The sequence below is a fragment of the Nicotiana tomentosiformis genome, chromosome 11, assembly GCF_000390325.3.
Source record: "Nicotiana tomentosiformis chromosome 11, ASM39032v3, whole genome shotgun sequence".
NCBI lineage: Eukaryota > Viridiplantae > Streptophyta > Magnoliopsida > Solanales > Solanaceae > Nicotiana > Nicotiana tomentosiformis.
The window spans coordinates 103,857,750-103,871,663 of NC_090822.1; the positions used below are offsets into that span (position 1 = coordinate 103,857,750).

Genomic DNA, 13,914 nt, shown 5'->3' on the forward strand with positions numbered 1-13,914 from the left:
AGGAACTTTTGTGGTTCATGAAAGAAGTAAATGCTCGCATGGATCAAATCCCGGGCACACCACCAGTATTGAAGGGCCCAAACTCGAATAAGTATATTCAGTTACCGTACAAGCTAAGTGCGGCCCCAGAACTAATCCCAAAGCTGTTCAAAATGCCCGAAGTGCCGAAGTATGATGGAACTTCAGATCCACAAGAGCACATTACCACTTATACAACAACAGTGAAAGGAAATGATTTGGCTCCTCACGAAATTGAGTCTGTATTGCTGAAGAAATTTTGTGAGACTCTCACAAGGGGAGCTTTAACGTGGCATTCACTATTGCCCAGATTCCTTTGAGTTGCTTGCGGATTCTTTCATCAAGGCTCATGCCGGTGCCAGAAAGGTGCAGGACCAAAAGGCCTACATATTCAGGATCGCGCAGGGAGAGTCTGAGTTATTACGAGAGTATGTCACCCAATTCCAGAAGGAAAGGATGTTACTACCGGCAGTCCCAGGTGAATGGGCAGCTGAAGCATTCACCAAAGGTTTAAATCCGAGAAGTTCGGACGCTTCCTAGAAGTTGAAGGAAGGTCTGTACGAATTTCAAGTGACGACTTGGGCAGATGTCCACAACCGATACGAGTCAAAAATAAGGATCGAATACAATCAGGTTGGCTTCCCATCATCGACCAAAGGACGGGAGAAGAACAGAGAAAAAATGAAATATGATATTGACACGGATAAACGGACTTCGATGGGCCAGTTTTTGCCCTACGAGCGGACAGAAGGCCGCGGCAGGAATTTTCGGATAGTAGACAAGTTCGTCGTTGATAGAGGGACAGATCGTGATCGGAACAACAGATCGCTACAGGATAAAGAAATCTGGGGGTCGCTAGATTCTTCTCACCCAAAGTTATCAAAGTATAACTTCAATATTAGTATAGTAGAGTTGGTGTCGGCCATGAGGAATATCAAAGAGGCACGATTCCCAAGACCTATGAAATCTGATCCCAGCGAGAGGGATCATAATTTATGGTGTGAATACCATGGCACTAACGGCCACCGGACTAGGGACTTGTAACATCCCAGCCCGCTAGTGATATTGTACGCTCTGAGCATAGGCCCCTCACGGGTTTAAAATACGTCACTAGGGTCTAAAGCTTGTTAACTTATATACCCAACATCTCTCTTGTGTTTTGCTGATGTGGGACTCTGTCTAAAGTCTGGGTGTTACATACACCCCATCTTATGGACTCAGCATCCTCGCTGAGGTTTGCCCCACTGCATGAGATTCGCCTAGACTCAGCACTAAGGTTTGCCCCGCCTAATCAGGATTTGCCTAAACTCAGTTAAACTCTGACCCACCATCGGCAAGGATGACACAATAGTGGATTTTATACCATCTGTCCCAACCCACTAGTGATATTGTCCGCTCTGGGCCTAGCCCCTCACGGGTTTAAAATGCGTCGCTAGGGTCTAAGGCATGTTAACTTATATACCCAATATCCCTCTTGTATTTTGCCGATATGGGATTCTGTCTAAAGTCTGGGGTATTACATGACTGCCGACACCTCCGGGAAGAAGTGGCAACACTGTTAAAGAAAGGTCACCTCAGAGAATTCTTGAGCGACCGAGCTAAAATCAATTATAATCGGAGCAGAGGCGATGCTGAAACCTCGAAAGCAGGAGAAGAACCTCCACGCCAAGCGATCAACATGATCTTCGGAGGGAATGAAATTAACGGGGTCACCTTTACAGCAGCAAAGAAGACAAAAGTATCGATAACTCATAGTAAAAGGCTCTGGAAAGACGATATCGCATTCACGGATGAAGATGCAGACGGATTACTGCTGCCGCACAATGACGCACTGGTAATTTCTTTAAATGTGTTGGATTTTAAAATTAAACATGTTTTAATGGATCCAGGAAGTTCCACTAATATCATACAATGGAGAGTACTAGAGCAAGTTAAACTCACCGGAAGCATTATCCCGGCAACGAAACTCCTCGCTGGATTCAACCTTGCAAGCTTGACAAATCGGGAAGAAATTTTGCTACTCACGAACGCTGAGGGAGTAATGAAGACAACTCTATTCTAAGTGGTAGATGGAGACATGTGATATAATATCATCTTGGGAAGACCATGGCTGCACAAGATGAAAGTTGTGCCTTCAACATATCACCAACTGTTAAAGTTTCCGACACTCAAGGGGATCAAACAGATAAGGGGCGATCAACCGGCAGCAAGGGAGATGAATGCAATTTCGGTTTCCAGTAGCAAAGGAAAGGAACATGCGGCATAGCAATTACCGGAACCGGCACCTGCCCCCGAGCCAGAGGAAGATAATCCGGGGACAGAAGAGTCGGAATAATATCAGGTACCAAGGTATTTTCAAGTACCGGAAGAGACGGACATGACAAAGTCCACGATAGAAGAACTAGAGCATGTTGCACTGTTCGAAGAATTCCTAGGAAGGAAATTCAATTAGGGAACAAAACTGCACCCGGAACTCAGGTTTGCCTTTATTGAATTCCTTAAAATTAACACCGATTGTTTTGCATGGTCACACGAAGATATGACAGGCATCCCAACGGAGAGAGCCATACACAAGTTAAGCTTGGATCCCAACATACCTCCGGTAAGGCAAAAGAAATGCAATATTGTTGAAGTAATGAATAAATTCATCAAAGAAGAGGTAACTCATTTACTTAATATTGGTTCAATCCGAGAGGTAAGGTATCCGGACTACCTAGCCAATGTAGTAGTAGTACTTAAGAAAAATAATAAATTTCGCATGTGCGTAGATTATAAGGATCTTAATAAGGCGTGCCCGAAAGACTCATTCCCATTGCCAAATATCGATCAGATGATTGATGCTACGGCCGGGCACCAGTTAATGAGTTTTCTCGATGCTTATTCTGGGTACAATCAAATCAATATGAACCCAGAAGATCAGGAAAAAACTTCGTTTATGACGAGTTTTGGTATATATTGTTATAACGTGATGCCATTCGGGCTAAAAAACGCCGAAGCCACTTATCAACGGCTCGTGAATAAGATGTTTGGAAAACAAATATGAAAGACTATGGAAGTATACATAGACGATGTGCTCGTTAAGTCTTTGAATGCAGGTGACCACTTGAAGCATTTGCAAGAAACATTCGACATCCTGAGGGAGCATAATATGAAACTTAACCCCGAGAAGTGTGCATTCAGGGTTAGTTCAGGTAAGTTCCTAGGATTCCTAGTATCACAAAGAGGAATTGAGGTAATTTCCGACAAAATCAAGGCCATAGAGGACATCCCAGATCAATTGTCTAACGTAAAAAAAGTCCAAAGGCTGACGGGGAGATTGACAGCTTTGAGCAGGTTCATTTCCCATTCATCGAAAAAATAACATCGCTTCTTCGCACTACTCAAAAAGAAAAACAATTTTGAGTGGATACCGGAGTATCAACAAGCCTTGAGGGAGTTAAAGAAATATTTATCAAGCCCTATGTTTCTCTCAAAATCGAAGGAAGGTGAAATGTTGTTACTCTACCTCGCGGTTTCAGAAGTTGCGGTGAGTGCAATTTTAGTTCGAGCGGACGAAGGTATGCAATCTCCCATTTATTATGTTAGCAAGATTATAACGGGAGCAGAAACTCGCTACCCATATTTGGAAAAGCTGGCCTTAGCTCTCGTAGCCGCCGCTCGAAAGTTGAGGCCCTACTTCCAATGCCACCCGATAGCTGTGGTAACTACTTTCCCTTTGAGGAATATCCTCCATAAACCCGAGCTATCGGGTAGATTGGCCAAATGGGCCGTTGAAATGAGTGAATTCGATATAGAGTATAAACCGAGGACTGTAATTAAGTCGCAAGTCTTGGCTGACTTCGTGGCTGACTTCAGTTCGGGACAGCTAAGGAGGCAACAATGGTGTCAGAATAGACATCAGGAGTTTGGACCTTATTTACGGATGGAGCTTCAAATGTAAAAGGGTCTGAGCTCGGAATAGTTTTAATCACGCCTTTGGGGGAAACCTTAAGGCAAGCCATCATAACGATTCCTTTAACTAACAATGAAGTAGAGTATGAAGCTTTGATTTTAGGGCTCAAATTGGCCCGGGGACTTGACTCCGAAGTCATCGAAATCAAATGCGATTCGCAATTGGTGGTAAATCAGGTCTACAGAATTTTTGATACCAAAGAGGAACATATGCAATAATACATGGTAAAGGTTTAGGCTCTATTGGCGCGATTCCGGGAGTAGTCAATAACTCATATCCCGAGGGAAGATAACGCGGAGGCAGATGCATTGGCAAATTTGGGCTCATCAACAGAAGTCCAAGGATCGGAATCAGGGATGGTAGAACAACTAATGAACTCAGCCTTGGACACAGATGGTTACTATGAGGTGAATTCGACTAGTTCGGTCTGGTACTGGAGAAAAGAAATAATCGATTATCTAGAGCATGGAAAGTTGCCCGAAGACCCCAAAGCATCAAGAGCGTTGCACGCCAAAGCTGCATGATATAGCTTCAAGAAAGGCCAATTGTACAGAAAAATACTTTCAAGGCCCGTTGGTCCGGTGCTTAGGAGCATCAGAAGCTAACTATGTCATGAGAGAAGTCCATGAAGGGATATGCGGCAACTACTCAGGTGCAGATTCTTTGGTGCTGAAATTAGTTCAGGCAGGATATTACTGGCCCCGTATGGAACAAGATGCCAAAGACTTCGTACGAAAATGTGATAAGTGCCAACGCTGCGCACCACTAGTACATCAACCAGCAGAACCCCTACATTCGGTTTTGTCCCCGTGGCCATTCATGAAATGGGGGATGGACATCGTCGGACCACTGCCATCGGCTCCTGGAAAGGTAAGGTTTCTTTTAATTTTGACTGACTATTTTTCTAAATGGGTGGAAGCAGGTCCTTATCAGAAGATCGGAGAACGCGAAGTGGTCGACTTCCTGTGAAAAAATATAATTTGCAGGTTTGGAATACCAAAAAGATTGCATGCGATAACGGGTCGCAGTTTATCGGCGCAAAAGTTACAAAGTTCCTTGAAGACTTAAAGATAAAGAGGATTACCTCTTCACCTTATCATCCGAGCGCAAATGGTCAAGCGGAGTCAACAAACAAAGTGATTATTCAAAACCTCAAGAAAAGGTTGAAAGCAGCAAAAGGCAACTGGCCCAAAGAATTACCTAGGGTTCTATGGACCTACCGAACAACGGCTAAGTCAAGCACGGGAGAGACCCCTTTTCCCCTTATATACGGTGCAGAAGCTTTGATACCGGTGGAAGTGGAGGAACCAACCTTAAGATATTTCGAGGCGAGCAAAGGATCGAACAACGAAGCAATGCTAATCAACTTGGAGTTCCCGAGCACAAACCACTAGAGGACTGTTAGGTATTCTTTCGCTCGATAGTATGAGTTCCTAATAGGAAACAAGATATGTTGCCGAGTGAAGGATTACCTAGCAATTCATTCGTGGGATCTTCGAATACACAAAACTTTCAGTGTTCCAATTCGTATTCTTCGCATTCAAATACTGGGGGGGATGATATGAGGATACGACAACACTAAATGCCAGGCAACACTGAATGCCACGTCAATCGGGGAATGAAAATTCGGAACAAAATACACCATCGGGACTGGGGACTACGCAACTAGCCCCGTAGAAACAAGTTATACAAGATAGCCACAAATCATGGCAATTTCTTTATAGCTACAAGTCATGGCAATTTCTTTTCTACATAGCAAAATGCTTATGTACTTTTGAAAATAGAAGGAATTAAATGAAATGAAATCCTTTTGTTTTTATCTTGTTTCTTGTCCGAACGATGATTAATTTTACCATTTGAAAGTTAAACAAGCAATTCAAATGGTTGTGCCGTAATGAATAGAAGATGTCATCTTCAATAGCACCGTAAACATAAGAGGGCCCTCTCTTATAAAAACCTTCACGTTAAAGGGTTGGTTCCGGAAGAATCAATGCACGAAATCCATAATGCCATCGGAGGAAAAAATACACCTGAAGCTGCATACGAAAAAGATACAAAAAAGCAAACTTGTGCTTATTAAAACCCTCATGTAAAACAGTAAAAGGGATAATTCTCAGAACCAAAATGCTTTGAAGAAAAAGCACCCGAGATTACACATAACAAAGCGCGAACAGAACAACATGCACAGAATACTTAAGCAAGTACGAAAGTTAAAGACTTGCATGAATATTCAAAATGAAAATAAGATTCAAACAGTATTTGAGCAAAAAATATGTTTTTATTTACAAGGGCGCGTCAGAGTGATAAAGGTACAAAATAGAAAAAGAAAGAACAAGCTAAGCTGCAACATCTCCGGAATCAGGAGGAAGAGAAGTATCTGCATTCCCGGGAGTTGGTTCCACCGATGGCTCAACGTTTTTCCCAGCTTGGTCTTCGGCATCATCACCTTCCGATCCCTCTTCAGTTTCCGAAAACTCAGAACCGGAATCAGAAGAATTTGGAGTGTCAGACTGCGCCGGGAGTCCATTTTTCGCAGCCAACTCAAGCTCTTTAGCCTTAGCAATTTTGACATAAATGTCAATGATACCGATCTTGGCCTCTTCCAAGGGTTTTCTCCCCATGCTATATATGGAATAAGTTTTTTCAACAATGAGGGAAGCCGCTCAGCGCTTGAGTTCTTCTTTAAGTTGAGTAATTTTGGCAAAACAGTTTTCGTGGGCGGACCTAGCAGATTTGAGACTGACATCGAGCTCATGGACAATTGAACTATAAAGCCTATTATTCTCGATAGTTTTCCTGTACTTCTCCTCCAACTGGGCATGTTTTGCTACCATAGCAACAAGCTCTTCGATTTTGGAGTTTAAGGTTGCCTCTAAGTTAATCACTCTTTCAGCGGAGGCAGCCTCACTATCGGTTGCAACAAGAATGACATCCTGGACTTTAGCCCATTTAGCCTTGGCTTCATCAAATCTAGCTGTGATGACCTAAAATATCATCTTTAAATTTAATGATTAATTATGTGATCTAAGCACTATTTACCATTACTCGACTTGCGTGTGCAGTCCGTAAAAACAATTCGGAAAGTTTTCAGGTGAAAAATGAATTAAAATGTGAATTAGAGCTTTAAAACTCAACTGAGTTGACTTTGGTCAACATTTTGAGCAAACAGACTCGGATTAATATTTTGACAATTTTGGTAGGTCTGTATCGTAATTTGGGACTTAGGCGTATGCCCGGAATCAAATTCTGAGGTCCCTAGTCCGAGATATGGAATTTTGATGAAAAATTAAAAGTTTAAGTTCAAATAGTGACCGGATGTCATATTATGTGCAAACGACCCCAGAATAGAATTTTGATGATTTTAACAGCTCCGTATGGTGATTTTGGACATAGGAGCATGATCGGAATTTTATTTGGAAGTCCGTAGTGGAATTAGGCTTGAAATGTCGAAAGTTGAATTTTTGGGAAGTTTGACCGAGGGGTTGACTTTTCGATATCGGGGTCAAAATCCGATTCTGAAAATTTTCATAGCTCAGTTATGTCATTTATGACTTGTGTGCAAAAATTGAAGTCATTCCGAATTGATTTGATGTGTTTCGACACAAGATATAGAATTTGAAAGTTCAAAGTTCATTGATTTTGATTTGAGGTGTGATTCGTCGTTTTGATGTTGTTTGATGTAGTTTGAAGCCTCGACTAAGTTCGTATGGTATTTTGGGACATGGTGGAATAATTGGTTAAGGTTCCGAGGGTCTCGGGTGGATTTCGGAAGATAAACGGAATGGATTTCGGACAAAGAGTGTTGGAAATTTCTGTTGCAGAAATTTCTGTTGCAGAAATTTCGTGCGTGGAGCCAACTTTGGGAGCTTATATCTCGCAATTCATAAGGAATCAGAAAATGTGCAAAACATAAAAGTTGTAGTCGTTTGATTATAGGTTCCAGAAAGTTAAACTATGCATTATTTGGACATTTGTACAGAAAGTTATGACGGATTGAATGAAGGCTGGTAGAGCAGTTTCGCCAGAAATTTCGCCAGAAATTCTGATGCATGCAGCCAACTTTGGGAGCTTATATCTCGCAATGCATAAGGAATTAGAAATATTGCAAAACATGAATGTTGTAGTCGGTAGATTCTAGTTTTCATAAAGTTAAACCATTTATCATTTGGACATTTGTACATAAAGTTATGATCAATTGAAATAAGACTGGTAGAGCTGTTTTTGGTGAACTTTTACTGACGAAAAATGGACTTTTAGTGACGGATTGACAGAAACTTAAGGACCAAAAATGGTCATTTCATTCATTTCATTTTGGATTTTTGGATCACGGTTCTTGGACGATTTTTGGGCGATTTTTACGGGAAAATATTGGGGTAAGTGTTCCTTATCCTATATTGATTATATTTCATGATTCCATACTCATTTACATCATGAATCCGTGAATTTATGGAAGAAAAATCAAGAGTTTTGCAAAATCTTTCAAAAACAAAAATTTAAGATTTGGAGGTCGAGTTGTTGTCGGATTTTGGTAAAATTGGTATGGGTGGACTCGTAATTGAATGAGTTGTCGGATTTTATAAGTTTCGTCGGATTCCGAGATGTGGGTCCCACGGGCAAATTTTGAGCTAATTTCGGATTTTAATGAAAATATAATATTTTCTTATGAAATTGATTACTATAATTTTTGTTGACTGTATCGAATTAATTATGACTAGATACGAGTCGATCGGAGTCAGAAAATCGAGGAAAAAGCATAATACTTGATTAAATTAGAGCAAGTCGATGTAAGTGACTTGTCTAACCTTGTGTGGGGGAAATTTCCCCTAGGATGTGCACGAGGTGACGAGTGTGTACACGGGCTAAATTGCGAAAGATTATATTTTTAAATTGTGTAGATCACTGTTGCGCATTTATTAAATTATTTTATCTTGTTATATTCTTCATCATTGATCTGAGATATATACTTCAAATTTGTTTGATCTTTTCTTACTAATTGTTTTACCTGTTTAGTTGAAACTTGGTTTTTTTTATTCTGTGCATTATTTGAAGATTGATTTTCTTTAAATTAAATATTATTAATATGAAGTATTTGATATTTTTAAACTTGATATTGAAGCAATGTAGTAAAGATTTTAAAATATTATTTTCCTAAATTATTTACTCCTGAATATTTTTATACTCATTGTGAGGGAGCCGTGAGCTCTTTATTGTGAAAAACTATTATTGATGATTTATTTTGGCATGAGCCGTGAGCTCTTTATTGTGAAAAATATTGTTGTTGAATTATTTTGGCAAGTTAAATTATTTGAGCACTTGAGTTGCAAATTGTGATATATTGTGATATTGATACGCATGCGGTGGTATAAGGTCTGGGTGTTAAAACGCATGCGGTGAGATAAGGGTGGCTTGATACGCGTGGCTAGTAAGGAAACTACTAGAAGTCATGCGGTGTGATAAGGGTGGCTAAAACGCGGGATGCTATTTCGGAAAAAAATATTTTCTTTAAATAAATTGTGAAGGCTCTCGCGGTGATATAAGGAAATGAGATATTGTGAATTTATTTATGATTTGGGACTACGAGATGGTACCTCGGGAGTGCCCTTGTTGATATTGATTTATGTCCATAGTTGCTTTCGATTAATTGTTGTGATTTTCATAAAGTTGAAGGAAATTCTGTTTTGATTCCACGAGATATTTTTTGTAATTATTTGATGTCATTAAATGTGACATACTATTTGATTCATTTCCAATGTCATTTTATTTTACTACATTGATAAATATTTTACCATGCCATTATTATATTCCAGTAGGGCCTCACCTGACCTCGTCACTACTCTACCGAGGTTAGGCTTGGCACTTACTGGGTACCGTTGTGGTGTACTCATACTACGCTTCTGCACATCTTTTTGTGCAGTTCCAGGTACATTTTACCAGCCTAGACGTCAGTGAGTTACCTGCGCACGGAGACTTTGAGGTATATCTACCAGCGTCCGCAGACTCCGGAGTCCCCTTCTATCATTTTATATTGCTTCCTTATATTTTATTTAGACCTTGACATATAGAGACATTGAGAATAAATTCTTAGAAGCTTGTGACTTATTTCTACCGGGTTTTGGGAGTTGAAATTGTTTGAATTGTAGTTTATTTATTTCAGATATTTATTATTATTCCGCATTAATAGGCTTACCTAGTCTTAGAGACTAGGTGCCATCACGACATCCTACAGAGGAAATTTGGGGTCGTGACACTAACCCTCAACGGGCCAACTTCTTGGCTGAGGGTTATCATTTCTTGCTCGTTTTGCTGCAAATGAGCTTCCAAAACATCGGCCTTAGTGGCTCTGTTTTCTAGTTCCGGAAGGCGAAGAATAGTCTGGTCCTGTTCCGCCAAAAGCTGATCACGTTCAGAAGTAAGTTCTTCCTTCTCATGAATCAGCCTTTGAAGGCCCTCAGAAGCAAGAAAACTGGCCTGCAAAACAAGAAGAGGTAAAACTCAAAATACATTCATTCAAAAGTAGGGGAAATAACAGAGGAAGAAAGAAATGTATCACTGCGACGTTATACATAGCATTGTTCAACAAACACTCCCCCGAGAGTGTCTGAATCTTCTCCCAGTCTTTTTCTAAAGCCAAAAGCTTCAGATGGTTAGCAAGCTCCACCGGCCTCGAAAGCAAGTTGCACCCGGTGGAGACCGAAAATGTAACACTCATCCTTCTTTGTGGATCTTCAGAAGGGGCAGCATAATTTTGCTCCAAATTCCCATGAACTGGGGACTGTGGAAGAGGGATACCTTCTTCATGGTCAGGTGCAACCGATGGAGATGATGTAGCAACCGTTGTTGGAAGAGTGGATGGAGATGGGAATGATGTAGTAGTTGCTGGTGATGGTGAAGGTGGAGATGAAGCTGATGGAGTGGAAGAGTGAGCAACAACTGCATCAAATGCAGTGCTGGTTATTTGATGCTCGCCAACCAAAGACGGCATGGACCATGTACTCAGCCTCACAGTACCGGTTACAACAATTGGGGCCCGAGAGTAGGAATTTGCATTATCCACCAAATCAAATTCTCCCCAAAGTGCTGAGACGCCATCTTCAACTGTTGCAATTGTCTCAACAGGTCGAGCATCCCGTTGAGATGATGAGGATCATATCCTTCTATGTAAAGAAGCTCCCTTATCACTAGCTTCTTCATCATCGGTGATCATCACAGTGTCTATGACCGACCCGGAAGGTTGACCAATAACTATTGCCACCGGAGATGATTCGGGGGCACCAACCGTTGACCTCTTATTCTTTTCCCCGGCCCAGAGGAGCGTCTCCTTTTTGGTTGCTTGTTCTCTGGCCGGGGACTCCGTAAAGAAACGCTTGTGCCCGAAGCAGGCCCGGAGATGCCTGTTCGAGTAAGTGCCTCCTGAAGCAGCCTTGCCGCATCAGCAGGGTCAGCCAAAACATCCTCATCGGGGACATCAACTGAGCCCGCAGGTAGACCTAATTTCGTGAGCAAGTCAGAAGGGTTTAATCAAGTTCTTCATACATAAAAAGCGGAAAACGAGGTAAATTAATGTTACCATGATTTTTGGCCTTCCACCCGTACTTAAAGGACAGTTCTTTCCACAAACGGGGTTCGGGTGTTGTGATGTTCAAGATCTTCTAAACCCACTGGTCCAAGCCTTCTATCACCGGTGGGATCCATCGAGTCATTGTAACAAACGAAGGTTGAAGGATCAATACAAACATGAAAGAATATTTAGTAAGAAAAGATGTATTAAAAAGAACTTAAGGGAGCGGTTCCAAGCAACCGAAAATGATGTTGCCGTTGTTGGAATAATGTCACTGGTGGCAACTACAACGAACCGTTCCATCCACCCACGATCATTGTCGTCGTCCATGCTAGACAACAAAGCATAGTGGCCACGCTTGCATAGGTTTATCATTCCCCCGCGGAAGATTTTGGGGGAATAGAGATTCATCATATGAGCTAGGGTTAGCTCCTCTCTAGTTTTTAGGCACAGATATCGAAGGCAGGCAACCGTCCTTCATGCTGACGGACTTACTTGTGCCAAACATATTTGGTAGCGAAGGCAAAACTCTGCAATCACAGAATTAAGCTCTCTGCTAAAAGAAAATGCACCTAAAGTAAATGGATACGTGAAAAAATATGTAAACCCTTCCCTGGAAAGGGACACTCGCTCTGATAGGTCAGGAGAAATGATGTCCAACTCATGACAACGTCAGTCCTCCTTCACAGCAGGAACACTGGAAGGGCGAATAGAAGAAGGGTACCTACTAACAACACATGTGCGAGGGTTAGCAGTAGGAAGTTTCTCTTCAAAGTCCTTCGAAGTACTAAGCCTTCTTGGGATGATGGAACCCACCGTTGGAGGAACGGAATCCTCGGTTTTGTTCTTGCCCTTTGAAGAACTAGCACATTTTGAATAAGAAGCCATTGGAATAGAAGGAAGGAAAATTTTTGGTTCGAAGAAGATCAGAGAAAAGTTGGGAAATAAAGGTGCAAATTAGAAGTTTGAGAGATTATGAAGTACCTAAGAGAAGGATGATGCATACAACTAAAATTTTGGCGGCTAAATTCATGGCCATGATTACCTCGATAACCGGCAAAAGGCATACTAAATCATAGGAAGACACGTGTTTGGGGGCATTAAATGCGGAGAGACATGCGTCTAATCAACCGCCAGTGGCCTTCAAAAGGAATTATAGTAATTCTCGCCAAAAGAGTGTTTCTACCAACTTTCCGGTAACACAAACTTATGTTACCGGAAAGTAAGGGGCTATCTGTATAGGAAAAAATACGACATGACATGTGACCGCTCAAAGGAAGGATACATGGAACACAAGATGGAGATGGCCACCGAACATAGCTATTCCGCTTGTCACCGGAAGGAAAAATGATCATAAAAGAAGTATTAAATACTTTGCTCCCGGTAACATTTAATACGGAATATTTTGCAGCATTAAGGATGATGACCCGTTACAAGGAATTTGGCATTTATGTCTAACGTTACATCTTCATCAATGGCCCTCATAATTGACATTAAATAAGGGCATGATCCTAAGACCTCCTTTCCTAGACATAACTATAAATAGAGAGCTCAACTATCATTGTAAAGAGAGGAATTTTCTGGCTAGCTTATGTTACATTCTATACAGCATTTGAATGCAATTTGATTCTCTCGCTTTTAATCTTATCATTGTTGTGCCCGGAAATCTCGTTCCCGGACTCATTAGCTCTGTTGTTTCATCTACTTTCTAAGGCTAAGTATTTCATATTTCATAAGTTATTTCATTACTTTTTGGATCAAATTAATTCACTTGTGTAGAAACTACGAACAAATTCAACTGTACCGTTTTTCGAGTAAACACTTATGCAGTACGAATACTAATTAGTCGGACCCCAAGTGAATATCGAACAAAAATGAAAAAAATTTAAAAAGAACGGGGAATGCCACCGTAATTAAGAAGATTTAACCTAATTGTAATAGTAGGGAAGAAGTTATTTAAACCGAAATCATGAGGTGTATTCGAATCAACTTAAGTGCATCTCGATTAATATATTACATTTAATTTTTAAAAGTTTTGAGGACCCTTCTAGATAATAGGATTTAATTTTCAAGTTTTCATGACCCTCTTGGATAGTGGGATTTGATTTTTAAAAGTTTTTAGGAACCTCCTAGATAATGTGATTTAATTTTTAAAAAAATTCTTAGAACCCTTTTGGATAATGGGACTCGACTAACACTCACAAATGTTCCTGGTACAAACTGGGGCTGAAAGTTTTCTTTATTTTGTCTTTTTCGTTGTGATTGCAGGCACCCAATTGGAGAACGAGGGTTAATATTTAAGAATTTATTTCAATTCAGAATGTCGGGCACCCACCTGGAGAATAAGGGAATTTATTTCAGCATGATTTCAATTCAGTAGCATGCG

General features: G+C 40.8%; 1 protein-coding gene across 1 annotated transcript; it reads left to right on the plus strand.

The window, feature by feature from the left end:
* The first annotated feature begins 1,507 nt into the window (after window positions 1-1,507).
* Window positions 1,508-2,080, plus strand: LOC138901959 (uncharacterized). Its single transcript, XM_070189760.1, has one exon. It carries the CDS (start codon window positions 1,508-1,510, stop codon window positions 2,078-2,080), a length of 573 nt encoding a protein of 190 aa, XP_070045861.1.
* The last annotated feature ends 11,834 nt before the right edge of the window (window positions 2,081-13,914 follow it).